The sequence below is a fragment of the Struthio camelus genome, chromosome 6 (genome assembly GCF_040807025.1).
Source record: "Struthio camelus isolate bStrCam1 chromosome 6, bStrCam1.hap1, whole genome shotgun sequence".
NCBI classification, from domain to species: Eukaryota; Metazoa; Chordata; class Aves; order Struthioniformes; family Struthionidae; genus Struthio; species Struthio camelus.
Window position 1 is genome coordinate 11,988,816 of NC_090947.1, and position 19,965 is coordinate 12,008,780.

The 19,965-nt window shown below is 40.7% G+C and overlaps 1 protein-coding gene across 9 annotated transcripts in view; it reads left to right on the forward strand.

Annotated features, from left to right (window-relative positions):
- The window catches only part of ANKRD44 (ankyrin repeat domain 44), a 142,530-nt gene that overhangs the window by 113,202 nt on the left and 9,363 nt on the right, over positions 1 to 19,965 (forward strand). For all 9 annotated transcript variants that reach the window (XM_068948258.1, XM_068948251.1, XM_068948252.1 and 6 more), the window contains exons 17-22: positions 10,494 to 10,565; positions 12,446 to 12,647; positions 16,515 to 16,593; positions 17,647 to 17,764; positions 18,810 to 19,026; positions 19,767 to 19,854. In XM_068948258.1, the coding sequence (XP_068804359.1) occupies positions 10,494 to 10,565; positions 12,446 to 12,647; positions 16,515 to 16,593; positions 17,647 to 17,764; positions 18,810 to 19,026; positions 19,767 to 19,854 (776 nt within the window). The remainder of the gene's footprint in view (positions 1 to 10,493; positions 10,566 to 12,445; positions 12,648 to 16,514; positions 16,594 to 17,646; positions 17,765 to 18,809; positions 19,027 to 19,766; positions 19,855 to 19,965) is intronic.

Sequence of the window (19,965 nt, forward strand, 5' to 3'; positions counted from 1 at the left end):
AGAAGGCCAGTCTCAGCCTGTCCCTCTGCCTTGACCGAGGTAGTCTGCATAGCTGTGGGTGTGGAGAGCTGGGAAAGAGGGACGTTTCCTGCCAGCAGGAGCCAGGACAGCAGAGCTACAGGCTAGGTCTGAAGGGAAAGAAAACAACTTTTCTTAGACCAGCTCTAACAGCTAGGAAGAAGTAAGCCAAGCGTTCAAACGCCGAGTTCCTTAACCTGTGAAGAAGCTGAAATCACTAACCCCCTCCGTCTTTCCTGTGGCTGCTCCTAATTTTATGCATCTCTTATCAACAAGAGCCTGTCCGTTATCCGCCTTGGAGTAAGACACTAATAAATAGTGAGGAGCGCATCTCAGGTGTGGTTGGGATAAGCATGACCAAGTCCCCTGCTGCGCAGGGTTGGGACCTGGCTGCGCGCCCAGCTGCAGCCGCAGGGCTCCTCCGGGCCCCAGTCTCTTTCTTCGGGGGATGCAGCTCTGCCTTTTCTCCGTCCTGACTTCCCTTCAATCTCTGCCCTCGGCACCGTCTTCCTTAAGGAGAACTTTTGTGCCTGAAACGAGAGGGGACGGTGTTTTGTGGAGTGAATGACTTCATACCTGTGTGCGTGAAAGCTTTTCCCGCGTGCAAGCTCCTGATGTCTGAGCAGTTATTTCGTGTGTAGTGCAGAATTTTTTTTTTTTTTTAGCTTATCTCTCAAATTAGTTGGTGCGGTTAGGAATTCAGATGCTTATTTTCATACGAAAATGGCAATAATATGTAAAAGGAGCTTTCAAATAAATAGACTGTCCAGGCACAGAGTTCAAGGAATGTGATGTGAAGTGAAACTTTTGGTAATGCTGAAAAATATCGGCATATATTTAAATGCTTTGTAAGAAAAGGGCCTTTATCAATGCTTGTGGGGACTGACTCGAGCCGCTTGCTCCTGTGGCTCAGTGTTTGCGAGTGTGCAGCTGTCTGTGAATGGTACTGAGAAACCCTTTCTATCCAGCCCAACCGCTCTATAGCCCCTTTTTGTCATTTTTTTTGCAGAGGAAGCTTGAAGTCATTTACTCTACTGGTACCAAAAGAGAAAACACAACAGGAAAATAATTTTGGAACTTAATTGTTGGAAGGTTTGTTAGGGTTGTTATTATTTTCTCTGTCAGTGCTAGGATCCCCCAAATAGTGGTAGATTGATTTTACTTGCTTAAGGTTGGTGTCAGCATGAGTTCAAAATGCCTCCACCGGTTAAACTACCAGTAGGAGCTACGTGCCTATATATGCTGTTAGTTTATAGCAGTACGTTTTGGCTTTGATGTTATGTTTTGGAAACTAGATGACTTTGATTGTAAAAGCATTGTCTAGAAGGCCGGAACGGCTTGCTAACGCTGGGCAAACGCAGGACCCTGGGCTTGCCTTTGCTGCGGCACCCTGCCGGCACCCTGGCTCTTAGGGAAGCGGTATTGCCTGTGGTCTCTGAGGGTTTTTTTCTGTCTCTCTGACAGATTTTGTCTGGTTTTAGTTTTTTAGTTTTATTTTTCCCAGATGGCGGAGCAGGCCGCTAGCATCTACTTTGTGACAGACAGTGACGAGGCTGTTCTCGTTCAGGAGGAAGGTTTGCTTTAGTTTGGGAAGGAGGTAAGGACTTCTGCTGCTGCCTTAAATACTTGTGTGTGTGTGTGTGTGTGTGTGTGTGTGGCATTTAGACACAAATGTATGAAGAGCATCTGACTCTTTCTAACCTGCTGAATCCAACGAGAAGAGCGTTAGATCGGGGCATATGGCATTGCGTTAGATCGTGTAGCTCAGGAAACAGCTGTGTGGGCTGGGACTCTGCGGGTGTCATCAGTGGTATTTATGCAAGGGAAGATGTTTGCCTACATGGGCAGGCTTTCAAAAAGGAACCGTCACTAGCTTATTGGTATTTGTAGGCTTAAAAGGCAATCTAATTTTATTTGTTGGGTAAAGACTCCCGCAGTGTGTGTAGATCAGTAATTTGAAGCCTGCGGAGCGGTTTGTGTTTAGAGGCAGATGAAGCACGGCGTTATGTTTAAACCTGTGTTTATACCTTGCGGCCAAGAAAATCAGCCGTTTGTGACCCGTGACCTTTCTGAATGGCTTTACTAGCTGCAGGGAAAATTCTTAAGAAAAAGCTGATTAGTTTCAGTCTCCCTAACTTCCCCAAGCTGCCGGTAAATCAAAAGAGTAAGTATCCATCTTCTCAGCCTCTAAAAGTGTTCCCACACAGGAGTAGGACCCTGTTGACATACCTTGGGCATTTGACTTGCAACAGAGAAGCTGGACACTTCTGCAGCTCCTACTTTTACCCTACATAGTCACTGGAGAGAGGGAGATGCCTTTGAAGACCCACGTTAAGGAGAGAAGCTCCCCTGGTGGCCTTCTAAAGGGCCCCTCTCTGTTCCCTAGGTAAGAGCTAAGTGCTTGCTTCTCAGGACTGCCTAGCAAAATACCAAAAATGCTGCTACAAGGCAGGTAGCTCAATTATGCACAGCAGAGCCTAGCCTTAAAATCTCCAGCCTTTTAATAGGGTCAGCTAGGCTGCCATGGTCGCAGCTCGTGGCAGACTGCAGCGTTAGTGACTTTCCATGTAAATCCATGACTGTTCCCTGATGGCGTGGAGTAACTTCCCATCATGGGAGATTTGGGACTAATGGGGCCGACTGTATAATAAAGGAAGATCTAGGTTTTTAATCTTTACCTGGCAGTGCTAGGGAGACAAAATTGTACTATGACTTACTTTATACAAAATTTACAGGTTAGAATCAAAATATAGCCTAAATAACTGTTCGTACAAGTTAATTTACCACAGTGATTGGTTGCTCAGTATTTGGGCTTTCCTTCTGATCACCATATAGATCAGTTTGTTTATTTTGTCTTCTAGTGAAGGTAACGCGCTTGGGATGGTGCATTACTTGGGTGCTCCATAGATCAAATCTGGGAGCCAGATTCATCCTGCATGCAGTATCACTTTGGGAACTGGTATTGTGTGAGGGATGAATGTGACTCTATCGAAATTACGTACTAGAGACAAAAAGTGCATCTTAAGAAGAAGTTTCCTTCATCTCCACTTGTCTTGTTATTTCAAGGTATTTTAAAAGGGAGGATCTCCATGTCTGTTCCCAGGAATAACGTTGGAGACAGCAGTGAATTGCAGAAGTAAGATTAAAACAGGCTCTTCCCAGAAACCTGATTACTTATTATCCAGAACTGCACCAATAATTCAAACCCGTTCACATGAGAATTAGAAGCAGCAGCATTTATTTGGTGCGATGAGGCTCTCAAAACACCCCTTTCCTATGGCAGCGATGTCTTCCTGCCCGCGTGTCTCTGCGTCCGGAGTGGTGCCTGACCCGTTTGTCCTGCTGCTGGTTTCGGAGGCCTTGACCAGCACATCTCCTGCTGACAGCCCGTGTTGCTGGGAACGTCGCTCCCTCTCCCATTTACCTCTTTGTTCTTCATACTTGCACCTTAAATTAAATGAATGCCTTGCTATTTGTTGCAGAGCAGCACTGACAATTTCCCAATGGCAGCAACTAGCTGTAGTGTTAAGAAAATAAACATAAACAAGCTGTCCAGTATGAACAGGACACAGAAATTGTGGAAGACTGTAAAGTCCAGAGCACTGTTATTTTGCCATTTCCTTAAGATACAGAGAGAAGCACATTGGGAAAATAATTATTTTTGTCAACATAGCCCTTGGAGAGGCAAAGTCATCCCTGTTGGGTTCTAGCAAAGTCCTTACAGGAACTTTTATGGTCAGAGGTATTCGGGAGTTTTGTCATTGTAATAGAAGTATAGAGTATCTTGTCAGTCCCTGTATTGCTATAAGTTCAATTGTAGTTGATAGTCTTTTTCTGGCATAGGAAAATATTCTGTATCAAATAGGTTGGTCTTAAACGTCCTTGTTGGAAATTATTTCGGTTTTTCCCCTCCTCCCCCGTGAAGTAGTGTCGCTGGTGTATGTTCACAGGGGCTGCCTGACAGTGAGCTGTAGTCTTGTTGCTTCAGGAGTATTTCATCTGGGGGTGGACAGTGTGGAGATGGGCGCAGGATCGGGTCTTGATTCGTGATTCTGTTCACGAAGTGCTTGCAATGCAGTTTATTCTACAGCAAAGAACAAAAAAAAACTCTTGCAGGTTGCCATCATACCTTAATATTTATGTCTTTAATTATACTAAATGATATTTTTAATTAGATGGGAAGCAAAACTCCACTGGATATAGTAAGTAAATGAAAAACCATTGCATGTTGTGTATTTTGGTTTTTATTTAAGCTTACTATTTTGCAATTCTTTGCATTCCCTCTGATAAGGCCCGGACAAGAAGAATCATGGCTCTTAGCCAGCATGCCATGTACTTCAAGCAACTGCACGTGTGCCGCTTTCGTTTAAATCAGCTTTCCAGATTGCTGTTGCCTGTAGACGCTCGAGCTTTGCTAGAAATCCTGTTCTTTTTCCTCGGGCCGTCTGAGGAGCTGTGGGGTCGAGTGCACGTACCTCACTGGCATGATGCTTTCCTGGATATTAAAGTAACTTTGCGTTGGGTAATGTGAAACAGAACCAGCCTTGTCTGTTTGCTGGAAGAACATGGCCAATTTCAAAGTGGTTCAGAGAAGAAATATAAACTACACATTTTCAAGCGGGTCCGAATCTAAAGAGCGCTTGTGTTTTCTCACAGTAGAGACAAATGAGAGGAGAGTAGCAAAACCGCGTTTGAAGTACACATTTTTAAAGCTGACTGTCACTGTATTTCAGCTGAAATTTTCCCACTAAAGAGGGAGTTTTTTGTGGATAATGATTTGTCTAAACAAAAGCCTTCCTGTAAACCTTACAGAAACGTCTGAGTTCTTGCAAATCCTTCGCTCAGACCAGCGCGTTAGGGCTTCATAGAAGCTCTGAGGCAGAATTTCTGGTCAGCAAGAAGCATGCGCTACATGGTGGGAATGCAAAAGATCCAGCCTCAAATCTCTGCTCTTTGCGATTGACAAAGAAATTGAACTTTTACTTCTTGGCAAATGACACGTGTTTCATGTTGGCTGGTACTAGACAGGATCTCTTGCTGGGAGCTGTTCTGCTTTGTATGAATACTCACTGAGGTGAGACTCTCCTGCATTAACCTATCGGTTATGGCACTCATATGGCTTAATAAGAAATAGTTTTGTATAAAGTGGAAGAGCCCCAACAGGAGACGGTGTCTCATGGAAGATCAGCATCTCATGTTAGAACAGCTAACAGCCTGGGGGTCTGCTTGAGGTTCAGGTATGTTCAAGGACCTGAGCGTTTTTCCCTTATATCCCAGGTAAGTGTCCTGTGTGCCTGGCAGTGGTTGTTCTGGTGGGGTAGTGGGTATTTAAGCTTTGTACTAGAAGAGTTGCGTGGAATGACTTCAAAATCAGTCTACTTCAAGCTTTCGCAAAACTTAATTGTACTGCCTTATGTTATTTTAACTTCACCCATAATTTACTGACACGAGCTAAGTTGCTGTAAACGCTGGTTAAACTGATTTTAAAGCCTGATTTCAAGAAAACGTATCAGGCTGGTTTTAGGAGATGCATCAGTTCTGATTTAATCGGGTTAAACTAGTTTAACTATTTGTATTTACAGATATGGACTGAGCTTATAGGATTACTTATCCCTTATATAATTTTTAACACTTTGAGTTATTCAGTCAATAATTCTGAGACTATAAACGTCCTTCCTTTATATAGAAGTAGTACAGAGGTTAATTTTATCACTCTGTTGTCTGAAACAGCTGATGAGAGTCTTGAATTTTGTGCTTGCTCCTTACTGGAAAAACCTTTTTTAAACGAAGCTGCTACTGGTATCTTTTCCCAGAGTAGCAATAATTATCTTTTGCAATTGATCAGGAAAGATGACATTCAGGATGACGTCCTAGATAATATATTTTTGTTCAGTGCTGAAAGTGGCACTAAAGATTGTCAATAATTGCCACTTCTGAATGACCTTATGAATAATAAGCTAGATTGCCGTATAATTATTGCAAAAGAACAATGTTCAACTATTTTTTTTTTAAATAGCCTTTTGATTAGCTCTTCACATGTATGAAAATTTCCGTAGGCTATTTGCTTAATACCATTTCAGAGTGAAGGCCAGTGATAGGTTATACCCCTTTAATATAATGTTTTGCCACTTTATGGTTAGTATTTATTGCGACAAACTTAAGAAGATTGACAGCAACAGTAATTAACAGTTACTTTAATTAATTAAAGTAATTAATGATGCTAGAAGTATCCATATTGGAACTCAGAAGTTGCTTTACTCACTAAAATAGTAAAACCCTCAATGAAAAAAAAAAATCACGTTACCCTCAATGGTAGTTAGTTAGATCAAACCTTTGACATAACTAACAGTAGTACGCGTAAATTGGTGTTTCTGAAGTTGTAAGGGCATGATGTCTGGTACAGAATCATGTGTTTTGTTCTATTTTAGGATTTGAGATAGCACTCGTTATTACAGTATCTCTAGTTCGAAGCTGCTTCTAGCATCTTCCCTTTAGAAGAGTAGTTTAAACCCTTTATGCATAGTGAAATTATTATCTGCTTTTCTGCCTAATGGTAATTTAAGTTACAGAGGTGCTCTGTGAAGCTGTAATTTTTAACTAGAGCTGAATTTTAGAGCATGTTATAGTCTATAAGGACGATCATATAAAATAACCAGAGTCATTAAAAGGCACATCTGAGTCAGAAAAACGGAGGAAAAAAAGCACAACCTTGTTGTTTTTTTCGGTTAGAGTAGGGGGATCCTTGCCTTTTTCCAGGTTATAGCTCAACAAGCGAGTCCGGTGCCCACCACTTTCACTCACTCTCTCCCTGCACGAGCCTGACAGTGTTGGTGTCCGCCTAAAATCTGCAGACGATCAACGTCTAGAAACGTAACGAGCAAAAAGATGCAATCTTAATGGCACAACAAATTAGAAATGAGATATATTGCGACTTGCTGCAGTCAGCCAGCGGTAACCACAAACTCTTGGTAACTCACGGTTGTCTGTCTGTCTTGAGTGAAACGCGTTGGCCAACTTCTGGTAGGCAGGTAAGGCACCACAAAAGGGAGAGAACGGGTGTTCACCGGGGTCTGTGGATTTAAGCTCCCGTGACTGTCAGGACAAGTGGTTTTGAGCAATACATTCACCCTCTTTTAGAGACAGATGTAACTATGGGCAGCTTCTCACAAGCGTACTCTGAGATGGAAGCTTTACGGAGTTAGAGCCCCAAGGGCACCCCTTTTTTATGTGTTCTTATAACAAGTACATGTAAATTTACTCTGAATGCATTTTTAGAACCACAGGAAACACTAATGAAACTCTGGAGAACTTGCCTGGTAACTTGGACCTGGTACCTTTTTGTCTCGTTGAGTTTTATCTGATAACTTAGTTTTCATTGTTATAAAGAGCTGTACTTGAAAAGACATACGAGAAGAATTTTAATGCCATATTTTTAACCTTCCTGAGCTTGTTCTACTTTATAATTCCTCTTCTTGCACTGCCTGGCTGTGTATCTGGGAGCTACCAGGTTTACCATCAAATTCCTGTTTATACTCGACTTTGACAGAGCCATTCAGCGTTGTGAGTAATAAGCTCATTAAGCCTCGTCTGCCTCAGTCTAAGCAGCTTTAACTCTAAGCCACTGAGATACCTTTTGTGAGAGGCTTTCCAATCCCACAATTTGTTCCTCTAGAGCCTTAATTCTGTCTATTTTCAATATATTTTTTTGATCTGCTCAAAAAGCAATTACCTGCCTTTTTCCAGAAGATTTTCGGAGCCTTCTGACAGGTTAAGAGAACTATTTCTCTGTTAAGATTTTGATCTTGAAATGTCAACAAATGATGTAATTAAAAGCAATTAAACTTGGCTTCGGTGCTAGCCGTATAGCTTTGGAGTAGGACGGGCCAGCGTTAGACTGCCAGGGGAACAGGCTTAGTGCTTGGGTTTGTTTGGCGGGGTGTTTTTAGTTTGTTTACTCACTAGAGAAAATGAGAATTAAAATAATCATCTGCTCAAAACATGCTTTGGGTAACTTAAAATTCACGTGCATGTATTCGCAGTTGGCTGTTGCATCACCCGGTTTATGTTATATGTTGCTTTTTTGTTGGGAAATGTCTCTGAAGATGATGGGTTCATCCAACAGATGGTTTAACAATAATCCTAGATGCCATCAAACACTGGTTGTTTCATTTTCATTAAATGAGGATATTTTAACGATACTAAATAATACTTTAAAGAGAACAACAATATTCTAAATTAGAGATGGCCCCACATGGTAAGACCAGACGCGTTTCCTAAACCTGCCCCAAACATGCTGAACACTTGGTGTGGGACTTGATTTTTGTCCCTTAGTTGCAGAGATGAATTAACGGTCGTATTACCTGCTAATATATGCACAGCTGCTTATTTGAGTGGTATTTGCGTTAGCACACATTTCTTTCCCAGTCCTGACATTTTACTATTCCCCAAATATACAAAATTACTGCTTAATCTCCTAGTTTTTCCATATGATTTACATTAATGCCCTTGTTTAGTAAGAGATCTGTGACACCTTATGCACTGTTAACACTAGCTGGTATTCTGGCTTGATTTTGGATAAGTTTATCCTTGATGAAGGTCTATTAAAGACTAGTTTGTTACGGTAAAAGCTGAGGCGTACAGCAGAGTTTAGGGCATGGCAGCTTCGTGCTGCGTGGGCAGGCACTTTCTGTGCCGGCTGTAAGCTCGCACCCCTCTCTCCGGGGATTCCTCCCTGGTGTCGTGCCCTCGAATTGTCCAGATTGTCACAAACTCTTCCTTTCCATTTTTTCAGTCCTTCAGTTAACTCCTTACTCTCTTAAAAACACAAAAAACAAAAAAAAACCTAAAACAAACACCAAAAAACTGTGAAGAACTGACTCGTCACCTTAGCAGCCTTACAAGTCAGATGTAGTTACTTATTGTGCTTTTCTTTCCTTTTACCATCTCCTATTATTAATGTTTTGTACAGTGCTATTTTCCAGTCATAAAGGTTTTTGGAGACTAACCCTTTGAGTAGCTATTAAGTCAAATGCCACGCACGCCAGTGGTGCTACTCACAAATGTTGAATTTTCAGTATTGTTGTCAATACCGTATAGAGATTTTCTTTGCAGCCTGAATTGGGTAAGTTGCCAGGGTCCATTTGCTGCCATGGAGGGTTTTTGGTCTCAGTAGATCTATGTGTCCTCCTGCTGAGTGGATGGAACTGCCCCATCTGTTAAGCCTTAAAATGCTTTGGTATCCTTTGAAATGAAAAGGATAATATAAAAACATGATACATTTTATTAAACGTGTTAGCCGTTTCATGATTGTAAGCGTTCAAGGATGTGTTGTGTTTTGAAAGACTGTCATTATAGCAGTAGGTTCTACTTTGATAAATTCATAACGACGACTATGAATGACTCACAGCTCTGTTATAATTATTCCCCGTCCTAATTACATGTCAGAATGATCTGAAACGCTGTATCAGATGTGGCTTGTGCACGCGATATCTGTGTATTCATGAAACAGCACTTTTTCTAACGTGAATTTAGCAGAGTGCTCTACTCCACAAACCCTTCTTTTTTCTGAGTATTTCTTTCCTCACCCAAGCAGTCCCTGTGATTTCAGCAGGACTAATTATCAGGATAAGGATGTTCGTGACAAGCTTTTAAACAAGTGTTATGCCTTTACTCTGTGGAAAAAACTTGAAAATATTTTACAGGAAAGGTTATGAAGTATTTATTCCTCAGTATCCTTCAATATTCACTGCAGGTATCTGAGAAACTATATCTTTGCCTGCTGACTTATAGTCCGTCAGAACTTACCTGTCACAGTCCAAGCAAAAGTCAAGCTTGAACAGGAATTCAGCTAGTTCAAGAGATTGTTTCCAGGAAGCTTAGTAGATAAGATTGTTGAAATCTGCTAACCTATGCTAACCTATGGCTTTCCAATTTTATTATTCATCATATGAGTGAATGATATTGTATGAGTGGATCGTATTATGGCTTATAAAAAAACAAAAACAAAGCCCAGAAAATGTTTAATCTTTGTATATTCAAACGAAATTGAGGAGCAGATAAGGACTCCTTACTTCTGAAGTCATGGAGATCTTGACTGTTTTCAGTAGGAACCAGATTGACTTTCAGTCTACAATCTCTTTTACCCAGAGGTCATTATGAAAAATAGGCTCTATTTCATGTACCATAGAGCATTCCATGCACAAGATCCTGAAAGCTGCTTTTATTAATTTGTGTCCAAGCATTTTAATTTTATGCTTAGAATTAGAGTATTGTTTACTATTCAAAATTATTTGCTATTTTTAATACTTAATTTGATAAAATATAATTGTAGAGTGACAAACTCTACTCTCTCTCTCCTTCCCACCAACGTGAAGTACGCTGTAAGTTGACCATTTTGTTTAACTTACGTTATCACAACATTAGAATTTGTGCTTTGCAAAGGTGCTTTAAGACTGTCTTTTTTTTTTCATTTTCAGCTTCTGGAAAAAACCAACAATATGTTTGAGGAATCCGATTCTGCAGCTACGAAAAGTCCTTTGCATTTAGCTGTAAGTATGAGACATGTATGGTGTTTGATCGTTATCTCCTAGAATAATTCCTTAATCTCTGTCTTTGAAGTAGATCTAATCACAGACCTGTTCTGAAACAGCGAGGAAGGAGGGTAGGCCTCGATGTAACAAAAAACTGGTTTGGGACTGTAACTGTTAATTAAGTTTTGTTGAAGTCGCTGGCTCTTACTGACTGTAGCACCACTTGGTTAAGAGGAAGACCTGGACACCAAAGTGAAATTAAGTGGCAAATTCCTTTCACAGAATAGCCCTTCACTGAATATTCAACCTCACCGTTAGCTGCCTCCTCTCGAAAGGAAAGGAACTTCCTTCCTGGAAAAGAGAGGCAGGTTCTTGAGTGATCAAAAGTGATCAGATCTCTGCTGCCCAGTCAGTCGAAACAGCTGTGACCTGGCTTTTGAATTTTCCACACACAATCTGAGGGAACAGAGCCAAACTAGTTGGGTTAAAGGACTGAATTTGTCACTGAACTCTTCTCTCCATCTTTTTCTCTGTGATTCAGAGACTGCTGAAAAGAGCATCTCTCCCAGGCTCAAATGGGAGTTACAACCTACTCTATCACCTGTGCAAATCCCTTTGCTGGGAAGGGATTTGACCGGCAGCCAGCTAGACAGCAAACTCATTTCCTCTCTGGTCCCCATTGGACAAAATCCTTGTTAAGTACACTGCCAGTGGCTCTCCCTGTTACATTTTCCTGCTGGTAACAGTACTTCATTCACCTGAGATACCCCAAAACCAGAGTTTAAAAAAAAAAAAAATTAAGTCTACGTAAAACATCATTATTTCTCACACTTAACTGCAAACACCCATAAATATCTCTTGACATTTGTTTCAAAACCTCCCTGCCTGTAGCCATGCTCCCCAGTTCTAGCGGTGTCCATGCGAAAGCATCCACACAAACGGGTCCACACATGGGTCCAGAAAGCCAGCAACCTATACCAAGACACAAAACTGTTACATGGCTGATATGGATATGTATTTCTTTGCTATTTTCAAATTGCTTCAACTCTGATAGTAGTAATTGTACATGTGTGCATAAATCGAAAGCATGTTCTCTAAGTCTGAGGTTAAGAAGAGGAGGACAGTCTCCACAAAGCTGAATGAACTGCATCCCGTTTCTGTGGCTGTCCATTAGGTTTCTGCAGTCAGCCTGATTTGTGCAGGGGGTCCAAACATGGGTGTAGGCCTGGAGGTGTATTTACTTGTCTGCTGTAATTGTTCTACCAAATGATTCGGCTGGCTGGGATATGCTTATGAAAGCATCAGCTGTAAACAACAGTTAAAGTTTGTGATCACAAAGATGTGCACAAAAATCTGTCTTGAGAATTGCTTTCATTCAGCTGGAGACCTGTAGTATGCCATACTAAATTGCTAGCTAACCAAAACAGTTAGACGAGTTGAATTTAGCACCCAGTTAAGTGCTAATCCACGTGACTTCTGACCATCAGTGTGTCTAGTTTTTTGAAGCAACCGTTTTCCTGAAAGATGCAATAGAATGTGAAAAATTATTTGTTCGTTTGCCTGTGCTGAGCTGATGAATTATTGTCTGCAGTTTCTCCCCCGGCTTGTATTAGAAGATCAGAGCAAGTCAAAGACTGTAATTTCTGTCGATAACTCTTAAGAGTTTTGGGCTGTCTTGGCTACTTGTATCATCCACAGTGTAATGTGGATAAAGTCCATGTAACCTTGGGAGTATTGGACAGAGTCATAAGGCATCAAAAAACCTGTCATTTCTACGATGTTTCAGAGACAGTGTCAATGGCAGATTGCATTTTTGTGACAGTCTTTGAAAAACAAAAATTGTGACTCTTATGATCTGCTTTGCTTTGTTCCTTACATGATTCATTTCATATTTCTAGGCCTATAATGGTCATCACCAAGCCTTGGAAGTTCTTCTCCAGTCACTGGTAGATCTGGACATTAAGGATGAGAAGGGACGCACTGCTTTGGACCTGGCCGCATATAAAGGACACGCGGAGTGTGTGGAAGCTCTCATCAGCCAGGGTGCTTCTGTCACTGTAAAAGACAACGTCACCAAAAGGACTCCCCTCCACGCTTCTGGTGAGCGTATGCTTATTTGTTCTTGCAGTATAAAGCCTACAACACAGAAGGAGATAGCAGTTGTCTTAACCTACCTACCAACGCTAGTCAACATAGTTCTTCTAAACAGAGGAAGGAGATTTTGACATGTATTGGGGACAGCTTGCTTGCTGAGGTTGTGGAGTTAACTCTCACCTCTCAGTTCCTTGGTCTTCTCTCTGTCTGCACAGTTCAGTCCTCTCTCGCACAGAATCCCCTGTTTTTCCACACCACTATCGCTCTGCCCTTACTTGCTTGCCTCTACTTTACCTTACCTCTCTATTACCACCTCCTCATTATGATGTGTGGTGATTCCCCTACCTCCTCTTCGTGGTTCCTGGGCCAAAAGATCAGGGGAAGAGTGAACGTTTGCCTCAGTGGTTCTCCTAACGAAGAAAGGCTGGAAACGAAGGTAGGCTTTCACTGGTGATCAAATTGTCCGTGTTCAAAACCTTTGACCTTTCGCAGTGGCAGCACTACAGAAATTCACCCCCTTTCAGGCATTATCCTCTTCCTGAGCTAGCTTATGAATTTGCTGTGGTTGGGAGTCTGTTGCATTCCTCATGTGCTGAATTCTGCATGTTCCATGATTAACTGGAAAATGTCGAATTTTCCATTTATTTAAAGGTTATTATTCAGTAGGTACCTGTCTGATAAATATAGGGAGGTGACAAAGAAAACAGTGTTTCAACTTCCTGCTCCTTTGGCTGTTCAAGGGACTCAGTGCAGCATAGCAGTGACCTCTAGCGGGAAGTAAAGTCAGTACTTTATTTGACAACATTTATTTCCAGGGTCAGATTTGTCTTCCTGTGCATCTCTTCTTACTTAGAATAAAATGCACACTCTCTAAAGGTATCACGTTCTTAAGCGTGATCATATACGTGCAACCTGGAAGCACAAGGCCAAATACACTGTATGAATTCTGTGTGCAGTACTAAAGAAAACCTGTGCAGTAGATCTTAACAGCATACTGAAAAATGCTTTCTGACTGCTTAAATTTTGCATCCGAACGGAATACATCATTAATTCATTGTGAGTAGTAATGTACAGGGTGTGCAGTCTGAGAGTACAAATCGGCAATTTGAGACCAGAATTCAGTGAGGTTTCTAGTTGTTTTTGATGAAAACACGTAATTTGAAATCCAGCTGATCCTTGCCCTGTTAGAAGTATTGGTTTAGTCAATTTAAATCAAAACTGCGATTGTGTTGATCAAGAGCTTTTCTATAGCCACTTCAAATGCAACTTGGGGTCTGATGGACAAGGTGTTGACTTTGTCTGGTACCTCATCACTGGTGGCAATGGCTTTGCATTTATTTAAAAGAATTGGCTAGAGTGACATGTTTCGTATTGTCACAGCTGCACTGCAAGGATTCTGCAGTACTGAGAAAAGTAAATAGTAAAAAAGCCATATTTTTGTTAGCAGTTCTGGCTCAAAATATGATCTGGGAGTAGATTTGCTGAACAGAAAGCGTTATTTTTGGTAGTCATATTTCTTACTTCCATACAAATTCTTATTATGTTCTTTTTCTACCTTTTGGCTTCTCAGATTAAAAAAAAATCTTGCAGGAGTACAAGCAAAATGTTCTTTAAAACTACAATGAAACAAAATATGCGTATTTAAAAAAAGAACACCAACAAGAAATAAAAAACCCTACCCCTAGGACATGATAGAGTAAAGAAATGGAGAACATGTACATTAAACAGAAAGGAAAATGTTGGACAGGCAGTTCGAACATTTGAACTCCCCCTAAAGGAAAAAGTTGTTTCCATTGCCATGAATTTAGAGGATTTTCAACGTGAGATAAATGCACGTATAACCTGGCACTGGAAAAGCATCTGCAGCGTGTTACCGCAGGGTAGACTGGCAGGATCACCACTCCGGGAGCTGTGGAAACCTAACCCAGGTTATCCTGCGGTAAAACGGAAGAGCTTTCTGTTCCCTCTGTTTTACAGTGGGATAGGTGAGTGTGAAGGAAAATTGCACCTCTCCATCGTAGAAGATGTTGCCTTGGTTTTTGGGGTTTTTTGCCCCAAAACATTTATAACTAATTCAGGAGAACATGTCCATTTGGAACGTTGCAGTCAGGCTATGGAGCGTTTTATGGAGACTGGCTGGGACGTAAAGGTTCTGCTTCCAACTGTTCTAGAAAGCCCATTGCAATCTCATGATTTTTATTATGCTGTTTCATAACAATACGTTTTGTTTAGGAGTGTTTTAGCAAGGACTGATGCCACCTATTGGAAACTGTGGGGTGCCACTGCAGTACTCGACTTCTTTTCTTTTTTTTTTTTTTTTTTTCAATCTGCAATGCAAGTGTTAGAGCTGAATTGGAGTATTTTGAAAAATCTAGCAGAATTCTTGCTGAATTAATGCCCTGAGTGACAGGATGGCTATGCACACGCAAAAGGGAATACACGCATATAGGCACCGTGCCCTGGAGAGAAGCAAGAGGAAACGTGTGTGCCCATCCCCATGAACGCACTTGCCTTCGTTCCTCCCAGTTACTCAGGCAGGGCCGCTGAACGCGACGCTCGCAGAGACGTGAGCGGCTGCTTTGGGTTACAGGATTCTGCAGAGCTCTGCTCAGTAAAAGCTTTTGTAACTTTACTGGAGAAATAATTCACCTAATAAAGTATTTTTGCTTTCTCTGTCTGTTACCCTCAGGGAATAGACTTCCTTTTGAACCTATAATACGGAGAATTTCCTTAGCCTAAATTATATGTTCCCTGTATAATTTTATTGCCCCCAGTCTTTCCTCTGTCTAGCTTGGGGAATCTATTGCAAATGTTTCCCTACTGCTAGCATTGTAGTTTTGCTGGCAAAACTACTGTTCCCTGCAGGGTCTCTAATGCTTAGCCATCGCTGGGTCAACTCCTAAGAGTTTCTGGGATTATCTGTTCTCAAATTTATTTACCAAAATCCTTTTCAGATGCTGGTGTGAACAGTTATGATTTCTTTTCTTCCTGCTGGGGGAAAGAACAGTTATTTATTCCAGAAGCCAGTGACTCATCAGCCCTGCGGAACTGCTTACATGTTATGTATAGGGTATTGCTTTGTGGTAAATAACTAAAAATGTCCTCTATTCTTCTGGGTAGTGCAACCAAGGTTATTTTTGGATGAGTGATTTAAGTGTTGTGAAGATGGGTACCCATTTATCTGCCAGAATGATGTGACATAGGTTGCGACCCCGGTTTTTGCCTCAGCCCACAGGGTGTAGGCAGCGTGAATGCACGACTCTCGTACTAAAAACACAATCTGTATCTACTGAGTACCGAAATTACTGTTTTTAAAGAAGAAAATACCGTTCTGTTCATCCCATGAGTTGTATAAATTTGAAGGCTGTAAGGCAGCTGAAACACGAATGGGTTTCCAGTGTCTGACCCTGCAAAATCTCGTAGCTCGGGGCTGTTTTCCAGCAGCAAAGGGTAAAAACACTGAAGGACAAATTTAATGAGCCTTGCCCAGTTACTTCCAAAACTGATTAAAGAAAACTTGGTCTTCCCACTCTGAGGGATTTTGAAATGTTATCTAGTTTAGTAGAAATCTTCTCAGTAGTGAGAATCTCAGTTCTGTTTTACTCATTTGTGATTTTTGTATAAGAAAAATAATCCTTGTAGTACTGTGGTCCAGAAAAAAAAGCTCACAAGTTCATTGGTACAAGTTAATTGAAAATTGTAGGAACAATAATTTCTTATATTGTGGAATATTTCCCTTGTTTACAAAGAAATTTCTTATCCATAAACATTCAATTGGAAGAATATCTGAAATTAAGTTTTCGCATTGGTCACACAAGTAAGTATTTGTTTTGGTGTAAGACAGCTTCTTAAAAATGTTGTGTTTCTTTCTAGTCATCAATGGTCACACACCATGTCTACGGTTGTTGCTAGAAGTGGCAGACAATCCTGATGTGACAGATGCCAAAGGACAGTAAGTTTTCGTTGTGACGCTTTTCTTTCAGCTCTGTGACTCAAATAGCATCTCAGATTGCTCACAAAAAAGCATTTAGTTGAAGTACTGTATTTCCTGTATTTCTCCTTATAGAATTTGGCAGAGACTACAAAGTGCATGTTCAGTTGATCTAAGCCATGTGTAAAGGAATATTCATTAATCTTAGTTCCTGCCTCAAACTTTAAACAGTTCTTCTTAGATGCTTAGGGCCAGATTCAGTAAAAACTAACAAGCTCCTGGGATGTTTCTGCAGAGAGTTTTTTTTGCTTTCCAAAAAATTGATATGTCAGGTTTTACTTAGTGTATTAGGCTTGCAAGGTGGCACAGAATATTCATTCATTGTGACACCTAAATCTGAGCTGATCCTACCACAGTGTTACTTCTCATTAAAGAATATGTAAAGTGTAAATATAAAGTATTTTTTTAAAGTGAAAATATGAATGTTTGAACTCACTTTGGATACCTGCAACATATCCCACTGTGCATGTATTTTAAATTGCATTAGTCTTATCTAAAAATAGAAGGAGACTAGATCCCCTTCAGGAAAAAATGGAAGATACGTTACTCCAAAATTTGGCTTTAATATAGTTTCCTCATGTCCCTTCCTGCCCTTTAAACAATTACACAGCATTTTCAAAACAAATGTCTTAGTTATACCAAGCTGATAACAAACTAGCAGGGGCATTTATTCAGGACACTTGGGTATCGGGAAGCTTATGCGTTGCTGGAGGTGACAATAATTGTATGTTATTAAGAGAACAGATTGTCTTGAATGATGCTGCTCTGTAAACTACTTTAAAATGAGTTTGCTTCTATTTCAGTCCTGGTGGCTGGCTGTTAAACTTCTTACGAATAATTTCATATGAAACATCTTTGCTTGGGTTTTATATAGATGAGTGCAGAGTATGCTGAAAGGAATAGGGTTGCGCGTAGGAATGGAGAGAAACGCAGGGCTTCCTGCTGTCTCTATTCCTGTAAGTTAAGAGGCAAGTAGTATGCCATTTTATAGCTGTGACTGCTTTTGTTTTCCAGAACCCCCCTAATGCTTGCCGTGGCGTATGGGCACATTGATGCCGTTTCCTTGTTACTTGAAAAAGAAGCATCTGTAGATGCAGCTGATCTCCTGGGATGCACAGCTTTACATCGAGGGGTGACTTAATTTTTATGATCCTTAATTATTTCTTATACTGTCATTACATTTCATTTATAAATACAGGGATACTGAATGCAGGGAATAGTGTAAATGATTGTAAATATCAACAAGCACCATCAACAAGGTGAAAATTGGGACAGATCTGTTCTCAGTAACGCTCTGCTTTTGACTTTATTTCACATTCAATTTAATGAATTAGATCAAATACTGATTAGCCTAGTTTATCTCGTCTCTGGAGACTTTACTGTAGCGCTCTTATTCTTATAATTGAGTACATTATAAATTCTGAAAATAATTAAAGGAACTGTCAAGCAGTTATTTTCATATTTCTTGGGGGGGGGGGTGGTTCAAATAAGCCTTATGTTTTAATCTGGAGGCAGTGAAACTCAGGGTTAGTTCTCATCTTTTCTAGGAGTCAGCTTCTTAGCCAGTGTGAAGTTGTTGCAAGAGATACCGTATTTATACAGAACTCTCTGGTAGCTGTAGGAAGCAGTTCAACTTAGGAGTCCAACACCTGTCTGTAATGAAAGCTATGGCATACAATTTCTGTTCTGTATTGATACCAATAGATGAACGTGGCCACGATACCAAAGATAATCTGTGTATGATACAGAGGTCACGGATAGCAGCTGGCCAGCTGTTAAAACAGCTTTTCCTATTTCTGATGTTCTCGTACCGTTTTTCCCAGTTCTTCCCTCACATTTGGGCATGGTTTTAAAGAGGAGGACTCAGGCAGGTTTTCTGGATCTCAGAACCATTTGTTCCTCTGTTTTCTCTTTCTCAAACTCCTGCTAGCTTTTGTGCCTTACTTCAGTGGAGAGTCCCTTCCACAGACTAGTAATCTGTGCCTTTGAAACACTGTACCACATGTATTTCAGTGCATCAGGTTATCGTAGATACTTATGGGAGCAAGGGAGCTTTCCTCTTTGCTTTCTGAATCCCAGCTAGGCTGTTTCATGTTCGCAGGCATCAGTCATATGCCCTGTTTCCTGGGCACGGACCTGTATTATGTCAACTTCTTTACTTATTTATTTGTTACCAGATTATGACTGGGCATGAAGAGTGTGTTCAGATGCTGTTAGAGAAAGAAGTGTCTATTTTGTGTAAAGACTCCAGAGGCAGAACACCTCTGCACTTTGCAGCAGCTCGGGGTCACGCCACCTGGCTGAGTGAGTTACTGCAGATGGCACTTTCGGAGGAAGACTGCAGTTTGAAAGATAATCAAGGTTATACCCCATTGCACTGGGCTTGTTACAATGGTAAGTCTCTCCATGTGGATTTTTGCCAAGTCCCAATGTGGCCTCTGTTTTAGGGAAATGTGATAACAAAGTAGCCTATGTTTCAAGAAGCTTGAAATGGAGGAATCAAATTATTTCCCATCTACTTGCTCTCTGTAGTTCACATTGGGCTACTTTTACCCTTCACATCAGAAGCCAGGGAAATTCCAGCAATACATACCAATCGCTCTGCATTTCTTAGAGGAATATTGCAATCGTTGTGCTCATTTGCTCCCATCTGGTTTTACTGAAGTCAGTGATAAAATTCGCATTGATTTCTGCGGGGCCAGGAATTCCCCCCCCCTTATTCTGTTGATGCAAGAGACCATCTGCGCATAGATGGTCTGAACTGAAGGGGTTATTCTGAAATGGATAATCTGAACTTGCTGCTTAGTATAAGGATAAAGCTTCTTAGTACCGTTATTTAAGACCATCTTTGGAGGTGTATGAAGCCACATACGTAAGCTCACGGGGGAAAAAAAGAGACTTTTTTTTCCCTTTCCTGTTTTTCACTAAGTGCCAGTATTAGCCTGAATCTATTCTGGCTGCCATAAAAAAAAAAAAATTTCTATTTGTTAGAATTTTATCACATGAGAGCTTACATATACATTGTGTTTAACTTTGAATTTCAAGTGTTAAACTCTAACTTATATAAGCCTACTGTGAATTACATGAATTCCTTGCTTTGTGCAAAATGCTATGAAATGTCTGATCTCTTATAGGTCATGAAAACTGCATAGAGGTACTATTGGAACAAAAATTTTTCCGCAAATTCTATGGTAATAGCTTCTCTCCATTGCACTGTGCCGTGTAAGTAGAAATTTCCAGTAACAAATGCAAATATGTTGCGCTAGCGTATGTCTGGAAAAGTTAGCAGTACAAGAAGAAGAAAGCTATTTTTATTTCAGATAATAGTTTGAG